Source organism: Fopius arisanus, unplaced genomic scaffold (assembly GCF_000806365.1).
Source record: "Fopius arisanus strain USDA-PBARC FA_bdor unplaced genomic scaffold, ASM80636v1 scaffold00148, whole genome shotgun sequence".
NCBI lineage: Eukaryota > Metazoa > Arthropoda > Insecta > Hymenoptera > Braconidae > Fopius > Fopius arisanus.
This window is the reverse complement of record NW_011887887.1, coordinates 1-18184: the sequence shown is the minus strand read 5'-3', so window position 1 is coordinate 18184 and position 18184 is coordinate 1. Positions and strand designations below refer to the sequence as shown.

The window sequence follows — 18184 nt, the reverse complement described above, 5'->3', positions numbered from 1 at the left end:
AAATATATGGAATATTGAAGTACTAATTATAAAATACCGCATAATCATTATTATTAATGATAATATTTAATATTCATTGTTTATTATGATTGCAATAGAATATTTTATTGATAAGGATAGCAATGATAAATGAATTAGTTGTCAATAAAATATTGTGGAATTGTTGTACATCATTATTGTTATTATTTTATCAAAATTTCATGAAATATATTATTAATTACGAGTAATGTTACGATAATTACGATTATTGTTGATAAAATTGTCGTCCATGGAGATTAGCCCCATATTTATGAAAATTAGTATCAACATAACCTTAAGTTAACAATAACGACAATAACAATAACATTTCGTAGAGAATAGATAATTTTTCGTTGTTCCACATGAAAAATGCTGGAGTAATAATTGAAATCGATCCCCACACACTAGTGAATAAAAAGGATTATTGTTTAAACACGAAAAATTGAAGAAGACATTTTTTCTGATAAGTAACGGTTCGCGGATCAGCTGATAACGGTAAATACAACAAAAAAAAATAAATAACGAATAAATTGAAGAGAAAATGATCATCTCGAATATTGCGCTTTCACTCATTGACCTGAATCAACATTTTCAAGTCAAATAAAATCTCAAACTCCCCGCAAAACAATTTCCCCAGTCTCTCCTCAGTTACCCACAGGTATTCAATTTTTTAATAACAATAAAACCACTCAATAATAATAATAATAATAAACAATAAATCGATCTATTCTGTTATCACGTTTTCGATGAATATCCCCGAACCTTCAAGAGCTATAAAAATCTTCATTAAAACCTTTTTCGTAGAACCTAATGAGATCTACGAAAAATGTAATTACCATAATGTGTCTATTTATGTTAGATTCGTAGAAACCTCTCGAAAACATTTCTATTAACTTATGACTCATTCGTGACTCATAAACAGATGGTTTTCTCAAATTTGAGTGAAGGGAATTAAAATGGAAATTCCGGATGATTACGAATTCCTTTCATGAATGAAAAATCGCAGACTCTGCCACTGGGGCTCTGGTCCAGGGCTCTGAGTTCCTCCATGTCACTTTTATCGAGTTCAAAACTGAATATAGAAATATTTTTCTTCATTCTGTCCTTATTTGTGCTTTTTGGAATGGCAGCAATTCCTCTCTGAATTATAAACCTGAGGGCAATCTGGGCTGGAGTTTTCTGGTGCTTCTCGGAAATTCTCAAGATTGTACTGTTCTCCAAGATGTTGGAGATTGTCTCAGTTTTTCCCAACAGCTGTACCAATCCCCTAGATCCCAGAGGAGAATATGCTGTCACTGCTATTCCCTTTGACTTGCAGAAATTTACCTAATAAAAATAAATTAATTGAATTGAGAATTCAATTAAAATGAGTTATTGAGAAATTTTGAAAAAGTGAAGTCAACAAAAAATTTGAATAAAAAAAAATATAAAGCTTTATTTAATAATGATAAATCAATGGAATAAATAAATAAAGGATTGAATAATCTCACCAGTTCATCCTGTTGAAGGTACGCGTGTAATTCAATCTGTAGATTAGCCACAGGTACTTTCGCATCATCCATCACTCGTTTAATCTGTTTAATATTAAAATTGGATAAACCAAGAGCTCTAGCTCGCCCAGCGGCCACCTCTTTCTCCATGTCCTCCCACACCTTGACGTGATCTGTACTTTTGTCGATGAGACAATTTCCCTGGTCATCAGTCGGATGGAGATCATCCCCAGCTTCCTGAAAGCCAAAAGGACAATGGACCAGATAGATGTCCACGTACTCCAGCTGGAGATCCTTCAACGATTTCTTCAAATATCTCTCGGGACCCCCAGGACGATTGCCCGTTGGTGGCAGCTACAAAATAATAATTTATCAAATTATAACAGCTGAAAAAATTATCTGATCTTCACTGATTCAACAACAACTTATGGACCATTCAATTTTAATCATATGAGTAGAATGATAATAAATTATCAGTAGTTACCGTAATCGTCAATCGATCACTTGTCGAGATACGATTGTATAAATAATAAAAATAAATAAATTATGTTATTTTACTTTTGTTACGATGAACAGATCATCTCGCTTGATCTTCCCCGAGTCCAGCCACTTCTTCAGGACTCTTCCAATCGCTTCTTCATTTTGATACACCGGGGCACAATCGATGTGTCGATATCCCGCCTCTAGAGCTGCCTCCATAGCATTTATTATCTCTTCCTCAGAAGCCTTCAACATTATTTCCACTTAAAAATATCCAACATGTCGAAAAAATCTCCTCAATTAAAAGAATTTCTATAATAATTGTCCACCCAGAGGAATCAACAATTAATTGATAATAATTTACAATCAATTCATCATTGTAATGATGGTTAATTAGGGAATTAAGAGTAATTAATTCATTTAATTGTTTCAGGTCATTAATTTCGCGTACCTGCCAAGTGCCAAAGCCCAGAGCTGGCATTTTCTGGCCTGTAATCATATCGATATTAATTATCGACGCCATTATCACTTGATTTGGAACAAGAAGTAAACGGAGGAAGACAGCGGAGGACTGACGAGATTCCAGTGCTCGACAGATTATAATACCGCAGGCTTTCACCGGAATAATACCTCAGAGGAGGGGGACAAGAATATTTTTTATAAATTTTCTGTTTCCTGGCTGTAATACCCGTTGGACGTAATTATTACTGCGTACCTTGAAGCATTCACTTATCTTCGAAGGTCACATCCACCTCTTCACCTATTTCTAATTCTATTTTCAGAAAAATACATGAGGATGTATACGTGTATTAACTGCGGAGTTGAGGTCAAGGAGTTGTACAGGAGGTACAGTCCAAGTGTCCTCAAGGTATTGAAATGCGTAAGTGTAATAATAATATTTAACAAGGGCTTATATTTATTTTAAAAATCCAGAACTGTTCTTTCAATTTTTCTGATTCTCCCAAAATATCTCTCATTAATTAAAATAAATAATATATAATTAAAATATTGAAGATTGAAAATTCGAGATTAATGGACTGGCGTAATTATTTTATTTGAAATGATTTTCTAGACAAATTGTGGAAGCCTGGCAGACAAATACATAGAGTACGACCCGGTGATAGTTCTCGTGGATCTGGTGCTGCTGGAGAAGCCAGCGTATAGGCATCTCCTGTACAACAGCGAATTCGAGTCCTACTGGAAGCTGATGATTGTCCTCCTGTTGGGTGAATCCTACAGGGTGTGGGCGACGCACGACAGCTCCAACGAGCCCCTGAAGGCAGACAGATTCGAGGGGGAGAGTGGCTTCTCCATCCTGGTAGCTCATACTGGATTTTCTCTGGGTTTTTTCGCTGCAGCTGTCATTCTGGGGACTGAGCTCAGGTGGTTACTCTCACAGAGACCCAAAAAATATCGAGCTACTGATCTAGTTCGGGCTCTCATCGTTGGTGGATGTGCTAAACTCCTGGGGCTTCTTGGGCTTGTATGGCAGCATGTCTCTCATGATCTTCATTATGCTCTCATCCATGGGTACACTATGCTCTGCCTCCTTACAGCTTATTCAGGTTAGTATCTCATTAATTGCATTTACTCGTGAAATTTTATTCTGTTGAAAATCATTCAACAAAAGATTCTGGGAAAATTGATTAATGAATGAAAATTCAATCAATCTGTTAATTTAACGAAAAGGATAATTAATGGATAATGATAATAAATAATATTTGATAATTGAATTGGAGGAGCAATATTGCATAATAATTAACCAGTATTGTCATTGATTTTTTCAAAAAAACTCCAAAGTCTTTTTATTCCAGTGCAAAATTTTCTACAAACGCGACTAGACAAATTTCCTCTTAATTATTATATTATTTGTCCTCGATAATTCTCTGGTATTTTTGATCATTCCTCTCAACGTACAATCCAAAATAATGATAAATAGAGTGAACATATCTATTCGATCATATGATTTTTTGATTCTTATATTACACATATTTTGAATTACCCTAATTTAACAATTTTGAATTTTTGAAAATTTACTCTAGTTGTCTGCGAGAGCGGAAGAGGTGGATCACTGATTGGTTTAGCTGCTGGATTACTGGCGCATAATTACGTATCAACTTGGGTGTGGCTGCCATCAGCTAGCCAGAACGTTACACTAGTACAGAATAATATTCGAAGCTAATTCAACGAATTGTGATATGAAGTTATGGGGTAGAGGATGGAGGTTCAAGCATCTTTCACAGGAAGCACGCTCCAGCCAAGAACTAGTCTGTCGAATCCACAGGAGAATAAATTGCAGGATGCGTTTGAATCTTCTGCCCAGGCCACCGAGCACACCATCCTGCGATGACCCTGATAAACGAAATTAATATAAACTGTAAATACCAATGCCAGATTAAAAGAACAGCAGATATCTCCAAGAACTTCCACTTGTGCTGAATAAATCAGTTGATAAAAATTGGATTTTTCTTTGAAGAGCTTGGAGGGACAGTTCAAGAGTTGGAGAACTTTTTCTTTCAGTTTTTATCTGTCCTGAATAGATAAAAAATATTTATTTACTTGTCTACTGGTCCTTGGAAGCCTCGCCTGCCTCTGACCACTCAAATCGAACAGTCGAATTTGCCTATTGTCATGGGGTATTGCCACAATTCCAGCACTTGATACTGCCAGTCTATTAGCAGCACTATCTCCACGAATTGTAGCCAATGGGCTGCGAATATTACGCAACTCCCAGACCTTGACGCTTCGGTCATCGGACCCCGAGACTATTTTGTCCTCTCTCGTAAAAATTGCGGAAGTCACGGCTCTGAAATCAGAGAACAAGGAAATAATCCTCACTTCACCGCAAAAGGATAGAAATTCGAGATAAAAAATTGGGGGTATCGCTGCAGCTGAAATTATAAGTCTGCCAGATTTTTTAGAGTCCAATATTCCATTTGTCTTCATCAAATCCAATTCCCCGTTATTTATTTGATTATTGACTGGGAAAAATTGTTCATCTTCCTTCAAAAAAAAAAAAAAAAAGATTTGAGAGAAAAAAACATTCCTCAAAAACTTATGAATCGACGTCACTTCAAATAATTTTTCTGTCAAATACTCTCAATATTAAATAACTGGAACGATTTAAATCCCCGAATGATCAATGCTAATTTTTTTTATTCTAAAGCAATAACAATGGATAATTCCCCAAATGCTTCGAGCAGTTCCACGTAATTGAAACAAAGAGTATAAAAGATGAAAAAACTCACTCAGTGTGTCCCTGAAAAACGGAGACGGAGTGAATCGGTTCCCTGAAGTCCCAGAGTCTGAAAGTGCTGTCTCTACTGGAGGTGACACAAAGTCTCTGAGCATGATGTGTGGATACATGAGTCAATTCTTGATCGTGTCCACAAAGTGTGTGAATGACATCACCAGTTTCAGCATCATAGAGATTAGCAGTTCTGTCCCAGGATGCTGTGACGAGTTGATCAGCTCCTGTCAGCCAGTCAGCAGCCATAACAACACCAGTGTGTCCTAGAAGTTCCCTGAGGGGTGTCCTGAGGGTTGGGGGCTCCTCCTGGTCATCAACAGCTGATGCATTTGTTGGAGTTCTGTCCAGCGTGGAGAGATCCTCGGAAGACGATTGGCGAAGTGGTGCATCCCAATTGACAGCCGCCTGCCATATGTGAGCTGAACAGTCACCGGAGGAGGTCAGAGCCAGATCAATCGTTGGATGAAATCTCACGGAATTCACTGAGCCAGTGTGACCTATGTACTGGAGGAGACACTTGCCAGTCTCCATTGCCATCACTCGGGCTGTATGATCAGCTGATGCTGTTGCTATTATTGGCTGACCTGAACGACCAACTGTCACCTCCCAGATACCGTCCTTGTGACCTAGGTACTGACGCTGCATTGTGCACGACATCGTTGGATTCTTGAAGGAAGATACTATTTTACTTGTCTGGGCTTTCAGTTTGTGAGTTGTCTTTACTTTCTGCGCTGATGAGACTATCGGCGCTGGAGGATTTTCAAATTGTTAATGAAGAAAAAATTATACTTCGGGGATTTATTTATTTTTTTCGTTTCAAATTATAATTCACTCGAAACTATTTGTTGATTATTTACAACTGTCGCAGATGGCTAATGAATTTTCAATTCAAATAGTGAAAACTAAGGGAGATAATCAATTTTTTTCAGTTTTCTTCTCCAAAATTCATGATAAAATATTTGTAATATTAAAAAACCATAAATATTGAAGATGAAAGATCATTTTATAAAACTCCATTCTGAAAAATCTGAAAATATTAACATCAGAGCTCTGAAAACAAAATAAATTTTCCGTGTTTTCAACCATTTCCAAATAATTAGTCAATATGCCTTGAAAAAATGGAAAATGGATTAATTTCAATAAAAAAAAAAATGTTTTATAAATTAATAGAATTTATTCATAACAATTGTCACCTTTCTGTTTAACGGAGCTCTTGGTATCTCCTTGATAATCAGCGAAATCACCAGGTGGCAAACTACGTTCACCAGACCCGTAGCACTCGCGTTCCAATCTCTCGTTGAGACTGTCAATCTTCTCCTGTACTGCAATCAGAGGCTTTAAATGGCGAAGACAAGGTGTCTCAAAAGTCTGAACAATTGAAGAGCATTAGATATCTTAATTAACTAAAAAAACCTTCAAACTAAGATGATGAAATTCTTACAGCCAATGTTCTCCAGACAAATCATTTCAAATTCCTTCTGTATCTGCTGAAATAGCTCGAGCAATCGTGACTGGATCACTGGTGGTATTGATGTCTCTTCATTGTCTGTTCTAAAATTGATATAATGCAGAGAAACTGATTGAAGTGGTGTTGATCCACTTTGACTCATTTGCGATTGAAATTCTGTGTCTGTACTGCTCTGGACACGAGGTATTGATATGCGTTTCACTTTTCCACTGGATTTTCCAGCAGACGATGCCGGAGGTTCTCCAGGCATGATTGATTGTGATTCATTCACATCTGGTTAAAATTTTCTCGATCAATCCCCGACATTTTCACTTGACAAGTTGTTGGTCTATCACTGGGACAAATGTCAATTGTTTCACACCTTTTTTATTATTTTAACACACCTACATATGCCCATTAATGACTCAATCACGGAATCAGCTGATATTTTCCTCTTTCGTCCTCTTTTCTTTATCTTTTCTCTTTTTTTGTGACGTCAATAGCGGAGCTAGTTCCTTTTCTAGGGGTTTTCTAGAGGATATTTTGATTATTTGAGAACCACTGGATATTGGATTGGGTTCAGGACGAATTTATTTATTTAAAAAAAACAACAATAACAATAATTCAATAATTTAAGAATTGAAATAAATGTTATTCAAATGAATTCGAGAACTGCAGTTTTCAAAAAATACAAAGTTTTATTTTTCAATTCTCTGTTACAAAATCAAAATCAAAAGTTATTTATCGATTCGAATAATTCTCATAGGATATTCAGAACATGAAAAAAAATTGAAAACAGAAAAAAAAATTGATTCCGACTTTAAAATGTCGAAAACCTATCAATAAAAATCTCTTATCTTTGAGAATATACTGGAAACATTTTACAAAATAATTTCCCGGTCTTTCAACGTGTCATAAAATCGAAAGAACTCAAAAAAAAAAAAAAAGTCATTACTTAAAAAGCACAAACTCCCAGAAAAAAAAAACCCCCGAATAATTATATCTCCACGAAATTAATTGTGTACTCATGCCCATATTTCCCAAAACACTCATTGCACAGTTCAAATTTCGTTGCTCCAAGTGCAGAGCGATAGCAACGACCATCGAGGATATAGATCTTGCACTTATGACATAAAATAGGTGGAGATTCGGCATTTCTCTTCTCTCGTTGGCCAAAAGACACCTCAGGGCTGACGAATCGTCGAGTTGGAGTTTTTTTTCGGTCGCTCCTCCTCAAAGGGATGTTTCCTTCGTCCGCGTAATTCAGCCTGGATTTTTTTAGACTAGCCATTTGAATCCTTTTACTCCTTCTCGTCTGAGCAATGCTGCCATCCTCGCCCTCATCCTCATCCTTTGAGAATAATTCCTCGAACTCACGATTGTTGACAGGTGGCTGGCTGGATCCAACGAGGGATAAATGATCTTTCTTTTTACCTTTGAATTTCTTCAGGGGTTTCTCCACGTCCTGGACATCGAGTTCACTCTGGGGAACGAATTTTGGAGATTCTGGATCGGATTCAGTTGTTCTCGTCACGTCTCTCACAGAATTATCTCCTCCACACAGACTCTTCAACTCTTTCAGCTGTTCCTGGACATCTCCAGGTCCTTGATGAGGAATTCGAGCTGAAGTTGAAGCTCCAGAAGACGATGATTCTTCAGCAGCAGGAATGCCTGCTGCATTAGACTCAGATGATCTGACGACATGATCTATAACAGTTTTTGGGGTTTGATTTATCGATTGTTCATTAATTTCAGTGGAAATTTCGATTTCTGCTGTTCCAATTTCTGATGACATGTTGATCTCGTGGTTCAGTGTATCCAAGTGATTAGAACACTCCAGTCCAATCTCCAATTTTCCCATAATCTCCAGCTGCATGTCACTGAAATAATTACCTCTCTCTGTGAAGCCATCGATTGCACCTGGAGGATGAACTCCTGCTCCATTAAACCCATCAACTCCTTGAACTGCTCCCAAGGTGTCCAAGCCTGTCTCCTGTCGATCAGAAACCTCAGAACCTTCTTCTTTTGCTTCATGAATGCCCATCGAAGAAGTGGTGATCAAATCCTCTTGATTCACCTGCTTGAAAGACTCGAGCCGAGTCTCCAGCTCTTCCATCACCTCCAGATGCATTTGATTGGAACCATTTGCCTCTTCTCCCTCTGTGATATCACGAACGGCACCTTGAGAAGTAATATTTTCAATTTCTTTTCCTTCATCAACGATATCATCAGTCTCATCTCCAGTTCCAGCTGGAGTTTCAAGTTCAGCCGCCAACTCCTGGAGAATTCCTTCATGCACATCATCTGAGAGCTCAGCCCTCCCCCCCATCAAGTCCTCATTTAAAGCACCTAGTCCCTGAAGACGACCATCCCCAGAAGACTCCGCCGCTTTCTCATCATCAAAATCTCGACGATCTTCACCCAATTGCTCCATCTCCACCCAATCATCAAAGGAAATTCCCCACTGGTTCCCATAAATCCTCAGTCTCTCCTTCTGCAGCTCCATCTTGTCCTCCATTTTCCTGAGCCCCTGGAGTCTATCCTCTCGCCTCTGTGAATCCTTTACGTGTCTATTAATTATTCCATCCATATCATTCAGAACCTTCAATCCAACGTACTTTCTCTCCACCTCTCCCAGCTTCCTCTCGATCTCTAAATGCCCACGATGAACAATTCCCAGCTGATCTCCAGCCTCATTCAACGATTTAGAAAGATCCGTCATCCTCCTGTCCTGGTCCTTCCTCTTCTGGATCATTCTGAGGCAGAAAATCTCAGGGTTTACCCCCTCGGGGATGCTCCCTCCGAATCCTGGGGGTAGACGAGAGGATATCTCCCTGAGTTCCTCCTCATCATCAGCCAGTCGTAACTCTTTTGAGGATTTATTCTCCTCCAGGTACTGAAAAATACTCTTCAGATTATCGACACATGTCTTTCGAGTCTCGACTACCTCTGGATCTTCAGGTTGTCCAGAAGGTGTTGCTTCCAGCTTCTTCCTGATGCATTTATCTATTTTATTCATCATCAAAGTATATTTCTCGATTATCATCTTGGTGGTCTGGATGGTAGTGTTCAGATGCAAATGCCTATAAAATTCCTGCTCAAGCTTGAAAGACGTTAGGAGCTCCTCCACTTTCTCTGCTGTCAGGTTGTCATCGTGGGAGAAGTCCTCGTCAATGCCCAATCGAATTAAGGACGTCCTGACCCTTAGAGGATTGACAATCCTGACTTTTGTCAGGATTTCTGTTGTAATTGCAGTGGAATGCAGAACTGCGTGGGTGTCTTTGTAGGCACCAGGGTCAGGATTCACGTGAACAATCAAGGAGAGCGATGATGAGCCTGTTAGTGGATTCCTGAAGAGTCCAGTGAGTTTGGAGGGAGTGAAGTACTCTGGGGATTTATTTGAGAATCCCAGGTGTAGATAGAGAGCTCTGAGGGACTTCAGGAGAGCTAGTAGACTTGGCTCGATGACTGGAGACTCCTGGTGAGCTGCCAGATCGCAGAACGAAATTCTACTCATCTGCACTCCCCTTGGATTATTCATCTCCTGGTACTTCAACAATATAACATTAAAGATGCAGTGAGACTTTATTGTTGATATCGTCGGATTGGATCTCATGGAATTCAATCTCTTCGAGTTGATTTTTGCAACTACCAGGACATCACGAGCTTCGGCAACTGACATCACGTGCAGATGTGTCAACCCCTTGACGAAAGTCTGTCCCTTGGGATTAATATGAAACTCCAGGGGCTCAGAGGTCCTCTCATCCTCAGGGAGCAGTAAATCCCAGTAGTTTTCCTCTCGTATCTCCAAACACGACATCCAAACCTCGTGCTGAGGCCCCAGCCTCAATCCTCCAGGATAATAATCTGCTATTCTCTCCAAGAATCTTGAGAATGGATTCACTTGGTCTCTGCGTAGAGGTGACAGGATTCGTTTTTTCAGCGCAGCTGTTGAGTTTTTTTTTTCTGAATCAAGGGTTTCCACGGTGTTGTAGCCCGTTGGTCTGTAATTAGGAACGGTCGAGGGTTCGATCTGGGTGAAAATCATCTCCAAAGCCCTGAAGATGAGCCCTGGGTCTGCGGGTGGACCCTGAAGACTGTGGGATTTCCCTGAGTTCGTGGAACCATAGGCCATCACTGCTCCATCCTGATTATTCATGAGATTCATCACCTGGGGTTTAACTGCCCGTTCGAAGACCTCCTTCTGGGTGATACCACCCCCAAAGGCTTCTTGAAACTGAAATCTTTTACCCACGACATCAACATTCTTGCTTGGATCCTGCTGGGCGTCCTCTAGGTTCACGATTACTGATGATTTGAATATCTGGTACAGTTTTAACTGAGAGGGAACGAGTTTCAAACCTTTTGGCGGAGGTTTTAGCTTCACGAATACCTTGAAGCCATCCCCAGGAGACACTGCAGCACTCGATTGTCCTGGAGATTCCATCATGCTGTTGTTGTTCAAGAACAGACGTTTCTTCCCTTTTGGCAGGTCTGATTTTGGTGTTGTTCCATTCATTTTAGAACGAGAGATCGTCAGGGTTTTTTTTTTTTTTTTTTTTTATCGTGGAATTCGATAAATTTTACGTGCATTCATGAATCCATCAATACTTCATTGTCATTTCTTCGAAAACAATTGCTCATTCAAGTGTCGCCGGTGTCGCCGGTGTTTGTTTACACTTTTCCCCTTCCAACAAGTGCTTTTACTAATAATAATTACTCGTAATTACTTTACGGAAGAAATATTATTGTAGTATAGAAAATATAATTGTAATGGTGAATGGAAATGTTTAAAGATAATGAATCATTTAATGATTTTTTGAGGGAATTTGAAACGTCGTGGGCCTCATGGGCCAGAGAGGGAGTTATATAAGAGAAAAGGAAGAAATCACCAACAAAGATCTGTTATCAGCTGATATTTCAGAAATCTGCGTTTCCGGTGGTTTTAAAGGATTGAAATTTTTGTTAATCAAATTTTTTATTTTGAAATTTCAATTTTTTTTTTTTTTGACATTCGATTTCCACTTTTGCCATAAAATAAAGTAGTCACAGATATTAAAAAATATTATTATCTAATTGTACATTATTTTAAAAATTAAATATTTCCGTAAAAAAACTATTGATAAATAAATAATAACATATATGTTATTATTAATATATTTAAAAATATCAAAAAAGGGGAAATAACATAATCCCTCACCCCCTGCCCGCCCGGCGGTGTGATTTATCATTTTTGAGGGGGGCAGTGCCTTTTTTCATTTGATTCTTTAATTAATTAATTAATTACTAATCTCACATGTACTCACTCCCTAAATTATATAAAAAATTTCAGTCCAGTCAACAAATGAGAAATAGGTTTTTCTTTTCCCACCACTTCAACTGGGGACTGATTCCTGATTTTGGGGGTCTCTCGCCTCAATTAATTACTAATTTTAATAATTAATATATTTTTCAGGGAAATAATTACAGGGAAACAATAGAAGCAAGAGAATTTCTTTAATGACTTCTCAGGTATATATAAAATCACCGATACATCATCATCATGGGAATTGAATCATTCCGAAAAAATTCCACTGGCCAGATTTCCGAGATAACGAATCTCGGGCTCACCTGGAGCTATATAGGAGGTGCACGCAGACCAAGCAATCAGTACTGAATCTGCTGGTGATACTATCCAGGAAGAGGAACTCTTCCTTATGGGCGATACACAAAGGATTCACGATTACTCAGCACTCAAGAAACAAACGGCTAGAGAAAATTCTGAAAGATTTATCCAGGTAAATTATATTTTTCGTCAATTCATTCAATTACTTTCACGGATTTTCACCCACTGCAATTACATTACGTAATAATTCTTTGCAATCTATCAAACATTATTCCTTTATCATTATTTCTGTGAAATGTTGAAAGAAGATTATTTATTAATCTACTGATCTATTTTTTATTAATTCTGTTACAAACTCGTGAACCAGGATGAGTGCATTTTTCGCACGTCCAGTTTTCCGTCAATTTCTCGAAATCGAAGGAAGATAATGATATTTTCATGAATACCTTTTTTGTAGCTCTAATCTTTTTCCGCAAAAAATGTTTATACAAAAAATACGCTATATCCCTTCAATTCCAAGATAATGAGTAAAAACGGACCTAAAAAATCTGCACCTCTCCCAGTTTAGCACTTGCTGCACAATTTTTCAATGTCAATAAATAAAAATAAATGGAATTAAATTAATTATAATTAGTGAATAAAGCCTATGAATTATTTATGTTCTTTCAGAAACCACCAGTTAGGTGAGCACATAAATTGATAGAACGAACGATTAATTGAAATCTTTCAAGATGACAGTTGGTCTGCGTGCTACGGGGTTAATGAAGATAACCCGGAGCCTCCGGAGAAGACTAAACGAGAGAAATGGTAGAGATCACTCATTTGACTTTCCTCAGTCCATCAATAAACCCTTGTACACTGTTATTTATTTTTTCTATCATTCTGATGCAGTCAGCGACGAGCTGCTGGGGGATATCGAGGAAAAAGCTAGAAGAATTCCTCTACACATCGATACTAATATGTTGAAGATCGGATTTCTTGGTGGTGGAAAAATGGCCCAGGCCCTCGCCAAAGGGTTCGTCAAAGCCGGTAATTGCAGAATTAAAAGAAAAATAAAAATACGTTACAGAAAAAAAAAATCGTAATTGGGAAAAGTTTCATGAGCAATTGGAATTATCTTTGGAATTTCTAGGACTCAGCAAAGGAGAGATGATCCTCGCCAGTTGTCTTCCCAGTGATGAAGGCAGCATTGAAGCTTTCAGGGTAAATAATCAGGTTTTATCAGGTGGAAGTTAATCACACGCGGAAGAACCGTCAAATGGCTTTTTGTTCGATTTAAATCTAGGACTTTGACTCTAGTTTGTTATCGATGCGTGAAAAAAAGGGGAGATACCGAGAGCTCGTGAATCTGACGTCTGATATCAGTTTTTGCACGAGACTCATTCGGAAATTTCTGAAAATTCTAATTGTTGTAATTTCGTGGATTTATAACTTTTATTTTAAAAATTGGAGAAAAATTCTATCAAGTTATAATTATCACCGATTGTAATTCAAATAATTCACATAAATGAATTAATGAATTAGTTGACAATTAAATATGTTATAACATTTATGAGAATATTTGGGAAAAAATCCTGAAGAATCTGATTTTTGTCTGTCATCAATTATTATCAAATTAAATTCAAATGATTCATATTAATTAGTTCATCATCATTAAGAAAAGATTTCAAAGAATTTCCTGCAGATTCGATGTTTTGTTTTTCATCATTAAATTTTTCTGGGTCATGTGTACATTCACTTATCAAAAGCATTGTCAATTGTTGAAAGATTAAAAAATTTCCATAACACCCTGGAGATATCAATCAGTCCTCCACGATTGACCAACAAACAGAATGATAAATACATGAGGAGATCGATTGCTTGATATCGTGCCAATGATCTGTGATTACGAAGACAACAACCGGCATTTACCGATTTCTATTTAATCTCTCGATAAATCTTTTCGCAACGACTGAACAATTACTGAATTATTTACGCCACAAATTTATCCTCAGTTTAATCCCACCGAATAAATAATTCCTTTCAAATACAAGAATAATCAATCAATAATTAACTAACAGATTTCTCTCCCTGGATTATTATTGAACGAAATATTCAATTGGAGTTTGACACTGAGAATTGGATTGTTGAATTTATTTATTGATCTTGAATTAAATTCCAGGAAATCGAATCGAAGACGGTCCACACGAATGACGCAGTGGCAACTCATGGAGATGTGCTGATTCTGTCGGTGAAGCCCCAGGTCGTACCTAAGATCCTCCCAGAGCTGAAAGACCCAGAGAAATTAGTCCTGTCGATAGCGATGGGTATCTCAATTGAAACCCTCGAAAAGGTAATAAAAATTCCGAAAAAAGTCTCCAGGTTGTAACGATGTGATTGTCTCCAGGGATTACCATCAGGGACTCCAGTGATAAGAGTAATGCCGAATACCCCAGCTCTGGTGGGTTGTGGTGCGACAGTATTTTCACGTGGAACACACGTCACAGACGAAGAGGCAGAGATAACGAAGAGATTATTCTCAGCTGTTGGTACTTGTCAGGAAGTTGATGAGCACCTGATCGACCCAGTGACAGCCCTCGCAGGGTCTGGACCAGCGTACGTCTACATGTTCATAGAAGCAATGGCAGATGGGGCAGTTAAAATGGGAATGCCCAGGCCCTTGGCCTACAAATTGGCATCACAAACAGTCCTAGGTGCTGGAATGATGGTCAGAGAGACTGGATCACATCCTGGACAGCTGAAAGACGATGTGGCATCACCCGCTGGCTCTACCATATCTGCTATTCATGAACTGGAAAAAAATGGCATCAGATCTGCTGTTATTGATGCTATCGAGGCTGCAACACTCAGGTGCAGAGAATTCAGCACCAAAAAATCATATTAGTAATCGGATCATGATGAGCATGGCCGATCTGTCGAGTCAGTTAGATTTTACAAAACTTAGAACTTTATTAAAAACATTTAAACAGTTTTTATTACAATATATTTTTTTCACTAGAAATCGTCGAATCACTTATAAACGTAATTAAGAATATTTATCCTTGTCCTTTCTTTTGTTTTGCTTTTTCAATTGATGTTTATCAATCCTGATAATCGGAAGAATTAAGAATATTTTCAAATAATTAAAAGATACTTGGAACAGTTTTTTTTTTTTTATAAATTAGAAGAAATTTTTCTTACAGACGACTTTTCACGGGATTTATGTACAATTTTATAATAATTCAGAATTATTATCCAATTACGTTGATAGTATAAAATAAAACTAGGCCAATGTGGAAGCTATTGAATTTTTGAGTAATTAATTTTGCTTTGAAGTGGTAAGCCGAGGTGATTTGTTATGATAATGAAATAATAACTTATCACCAACGAGTCATAATTATCCAACAAATCGATAAAATCCTTCACTTTTACTCATTGCAGGCTGGAGGTGGTTTGAAGCCATAATTAAATTCATTCTTGAACATCTCCCTGTAGTAGCTTTCCTTGACGATATCAACCTGGGGAATGCCTTCACCCTCGCACTTCTGGACATAGAGTTTGTGCATGGAAGCGATATTGAGGTGTGCCTCGAGGTATCGCTTCCTCTCCTTTGGATTTTCACTCTTGAATGTCGGAAATGACTGGATGTGCTCCCTCACTCGATTCCTCACGTCCTCACTCTTCTTGGTCTTGGGTGTGTGCCTGCCCCTGAGATCAGGCCCAATAATCCCACCTGGGGAGTGCCTTTTCTTGTCCATAGCATGACGAACAAATTTTTCAGATATGGAGAAGGTGGAGAGGAACATGGGCTTGCAGACTGTTATGCACTCATCATTGACTAGGAGTGAGTATGTAAATGTCACTTGTCTTCTCGTTTCGGTTGGATCTTTGCCACGTGCTCTCGTTCGATGCTTCGGGGATTCTTTCACCGAGAGGGCAACGTACTGCTTCCTTTGGTCCCAATTACACGTCTTCCAGAAGACCTCGTGGAGCTTTGAACGACTTTCTTCATCAACTTTCTCTCCACAACGTGATCTGCAGTCACATGGGGGTCCCATCACTTTTGCTGGTACTATTTTACCTGGAGGAGATGATTAATCATTAATTCGAAAGTTATAGCTCTGTTTGAAGAGTTAAACTCAAGATTTTTTTTTTCCTCGTAAGTCTCTCAGGTATTTTCTATTTTTTTGGGATTTACCTCCTCCCCCTATGTACGCCTCACCCCTAAGTCTCGCATTTTTCTTCACATTGACTTTCCAGTTCTGGGGATTCTTCACTCTTCCTCGGCTGTCCAGCTGATCACCATCTCGAGAGCTTCCAGCTCTTCTTCTCTTCTTGGTAACTTCCATATTCTGCTGCAGCCCTGATAGCTTTTCAATTTCATAATTTCGTCGCACGTTCCCCGAGGTCATTGGTTCCTCCATAGGTCGGGGGGCCTCCAGGTCACTTGTGTCTCTCCACCATTGAGCTGCTTCTGGAATATCAGGGAACCTATTTAGGGCCTCTGAAAATAATTAAAAACATGCATTCACTTGGAAAATCAGTACTGCCGGAATTTCAGAGAGGAAGTTTCGATTTCATAACAAACATGATTTTAATAAATAAATAACCATGAAAACAAATACCGATTGGATGATGTAGGAGTTTTACTTCACTCGTTGAATAAATCCCATTGATCTTCAACTCCTTATTCTCCATTTTTTATGCATAACTCCAGATTATCTCGACAAACTATTGAAAAATGTTCTGATCGGGGGGTTATTCTCACATTTCGAGAAGCTAGTCATTTATTGGAAGAAAGCACAATTGTTTCAACTTATTGTGGACACTTTTATGAATTTATCGGGAGCAGCAGAAGAAATTTGTTGGGACGTTGACGTTTTTTGCAAAATAAGAATTGTTTATTGTTTAGAGGATATTTGTGGGGCGTTGAGAGCAGAGATTATAGGGAAGATCAGCAGCACTTATGGTACACCCCGGCATCGTAGTACCTCACCCGAAGAGAGAGAGGGCGTTACATAATTTTTTTTCAATTTATAAAAATGCGATTATCTCGCTTCCTATGGGTCCTAGCGCGAAAATAATGGTAAATTCCAAATGGCGCATTCACGCAATAATGAAAAAAAACACTTGAAATTTCCACAGCACGCCACAAACCCATCCTCACCATTTTATTTTCCACGAAATTAAAACTCTCCACTGACAAATTCGAACCCAAAAAATATCCGCGGTTTAGCAAACACGTATGAAATTCATTCATTGTTGGCGGTCTCGCGTCGTTCTTAACAGACGCAGGCGCATTCGCTTGGAGTGTCTGCGCATGGCAATGCCCGTAGCTTCTTGTGCGCATGCGTGGGCTTTCCGACGCCCCGTCATCTTCTGACGTAGTCCATTGTTCCCTCGCTTTTTGGTGAGTGTTGACGACAAACGTGTAGAAAACCGAGGGAAATAACGTATTTAGTGAATCGTGCAGTGAGCTTGTGATAAGACAAAGAATGTTGGGGGGCATTTGGATTATTGGAAGTGTGTGACGATTTTCATTTGTCGACTTTTGGTGTCATCGGATGTGTTAGAAATTGTTTAGCAATTGTTGTGACTGGAAAAAAACAATATGGCGGTCAGCCCGTGGTTGGTGTTCGCCAAAAATTTCAAAAATTACGAAAAAAATTCCAAAGACTCGTTTTCAGTGCGCGGAATCCATTTTCGAGTTTGATAAAAGATTTTCTAGTGTTGGTGTGTTTCTTTTTTGGTGTTGTGTGATTTTTTTTGGTGTTGTGTGATTTTTTTTTTGGTGTTGTGAGTGTTTTTTTGGTGTTGTGAGTGCTTTTTTGGTGCGGTGCGAGGACTAATGGAGGATCGACGCACTGCGAAAGGCCGACGACATCGAGGTAATTAAATTTCGATTAATGCCTTCG

The 18184-nt window shown here is 38.5% G+C and overlaps 6 protein-coding genes across 8 annotated transcripts; 2 read left to right on the top strand and 4 right to left on the bottom strand.

The window, feature by feature from the left end:
• Nucleotides 1–160: 160 nt before the first annotated feature.
• Nucleotides 161–2526, bottom strand: LOC105272173 (1,5-anhydro-D-fructose reductase). The gene is made up of 4 exons (XM_011314123.1): nucleotides 2440–2526; nucleotides 2067–2234; nucleotides 1509–1862; nucleotides 161–1344 (listed from the first exon to the last, which is right to left on the bottom strand). Exons 1-4 carry the CDS (start codon nucleotides 2509–2511, stop codon nucleotides 970–972), a joined length of 969 nt encoding a protein of 322 aa, XP_011312425.1. The 5' UTR covers nucleotides 2512–2526; the 3' UTR covers nucleotides 161–969.
• A 70-nt stretch (nucleotides 2527–2596) lies between these two features.
• Nucleotides 2597–4446, top strand: Arv1 (ACAT-related protein required for viability 1). Of its 2 annotated transcripts, none has more exons than XM_011314121.1 (4): nucleotides 2597–2685; nucleotides 2771–2856; nucleotides 3061–3553; nucleotides 4031–4446. In XM_011314121.1, exons 2-4 carry the CDS (start codon nucleotides 2779–2781, stop codon nucleotides 4168–4170), a joined length of 711 nt encoding a protein of 236 aa, XP_011312423.1. In that variant the 5' UTR covers nucleotides 2597–2685; nucleotides 2771–2778; the 3' UTR covers nucleotides 4171–4446. The 2 variants fall into 2 exon arrangements, with proteins under 2 accessions (XP_011312423.1, XP_011312422.1); XM_011314120.1 differs by having other exon boundaries at nucleotides 2771–2868.
• Nucleotides 4191–7152, bottom strand: Wdr37 (WD repeat domain 37). The gene is made up of 5 exons (XM_011314122.1): nucleotides 6680–7152; nucleotides 6432–6560; nucleotides 5237–5987; nucleotides 4548–4794; nucleotides 4191–4340 (listed from the first exon to the last, which is right to left on the bottom strand). The coding sequence occupies exons 1-5, from the start codon at nucleotides 6954–6956 to the stop codon at nucleotides 4215–4217; spliced, it is 1530 nt and encodes a 509-aa protein (XP_011312424.1). The 5' UTR covers nucleotides 6957–7152; the 3' UTR covers nucleotides 4191–4214.
• A 254-nt stretch (nucleotides 7153–7406) lies between these two features.
• Nucleotides 7407–11532, bottom strand: LOC105272170 (uncharacterized). The gene has a single exon (XM_011314119.1). The coding sequence runs from the start codon at nucleotides 11202–11204 to the stop codon at nucleotides 7683–7685; it is 3522 nt and encodes a 1173-aa protein (XP_011312421.1). The 5' UTR covers nucleotides 11205–11532; the 3' UTR covers nucleotides 7407–7682.
• A 372-nt stretch (nucleotides 11533–11904) lies between these two features.
• On the top strand, nucleotides 11905–15324 carry P5cr-2 (Pyrroline-5-carboxylate reductase-like 2). The gene is made up of 6 exons (XM_011314115.1): nucleotides 11905–12462; nucleotides 12960–13097; nucleotides 13182–13319; nucleotides 13423–13493; nucleotides 14452–14622; nucleotides 14677–15324. The coding sequence occupies exons 2-6, from the start codon at nucleotides 13022–13024 to the stop codon at nucleotides 15172–15174; spliced, it is 954 nt and encodes a 317-aa protein (XP_011312417.1). The 5' UTR covers nucleotides 11905–12462; nucleotides 12960–13021; the 3' UTR covers nucleotides 15175–15324.
• A 226-nt stretch (nucleotides 15325–15550) lies between these two features.
• Nucleotides 15551–17218, bottom strand: LOC105272169 (uncharacterized). Of its 2 annotated transcripts, none has more exons than XM_011314117.1 (3): nucleotides 16895–17218; nucleotides 16468–16773; nucleotides 15551–16350 (listed from the first exon to the last, which is right to left on the bottom strand). In XM_011314117.1, the coding sequence occupies exons 1-3, from the start codon at nucleotides 16965–16967 to the stop codon at nucleotides 15698–15700; spliced, it is 1032 nt and encodes a 343-aa protein (XP_011312419.1). In that variant the 5' UTR covers nucleotides 16968–17218; the 3' UTR covers nucleotides 15551–15697. The 2 variants fall into 2 exon arrangements, with proteins under 2 accessions (XP_011312419.1, XP_011312420.1); XM_011314118.1 differs by having other exon boundaries at nucleotides 16468–16743.
• Nucleotides 17219–18184: the final 966 nt, after the last annotated feature.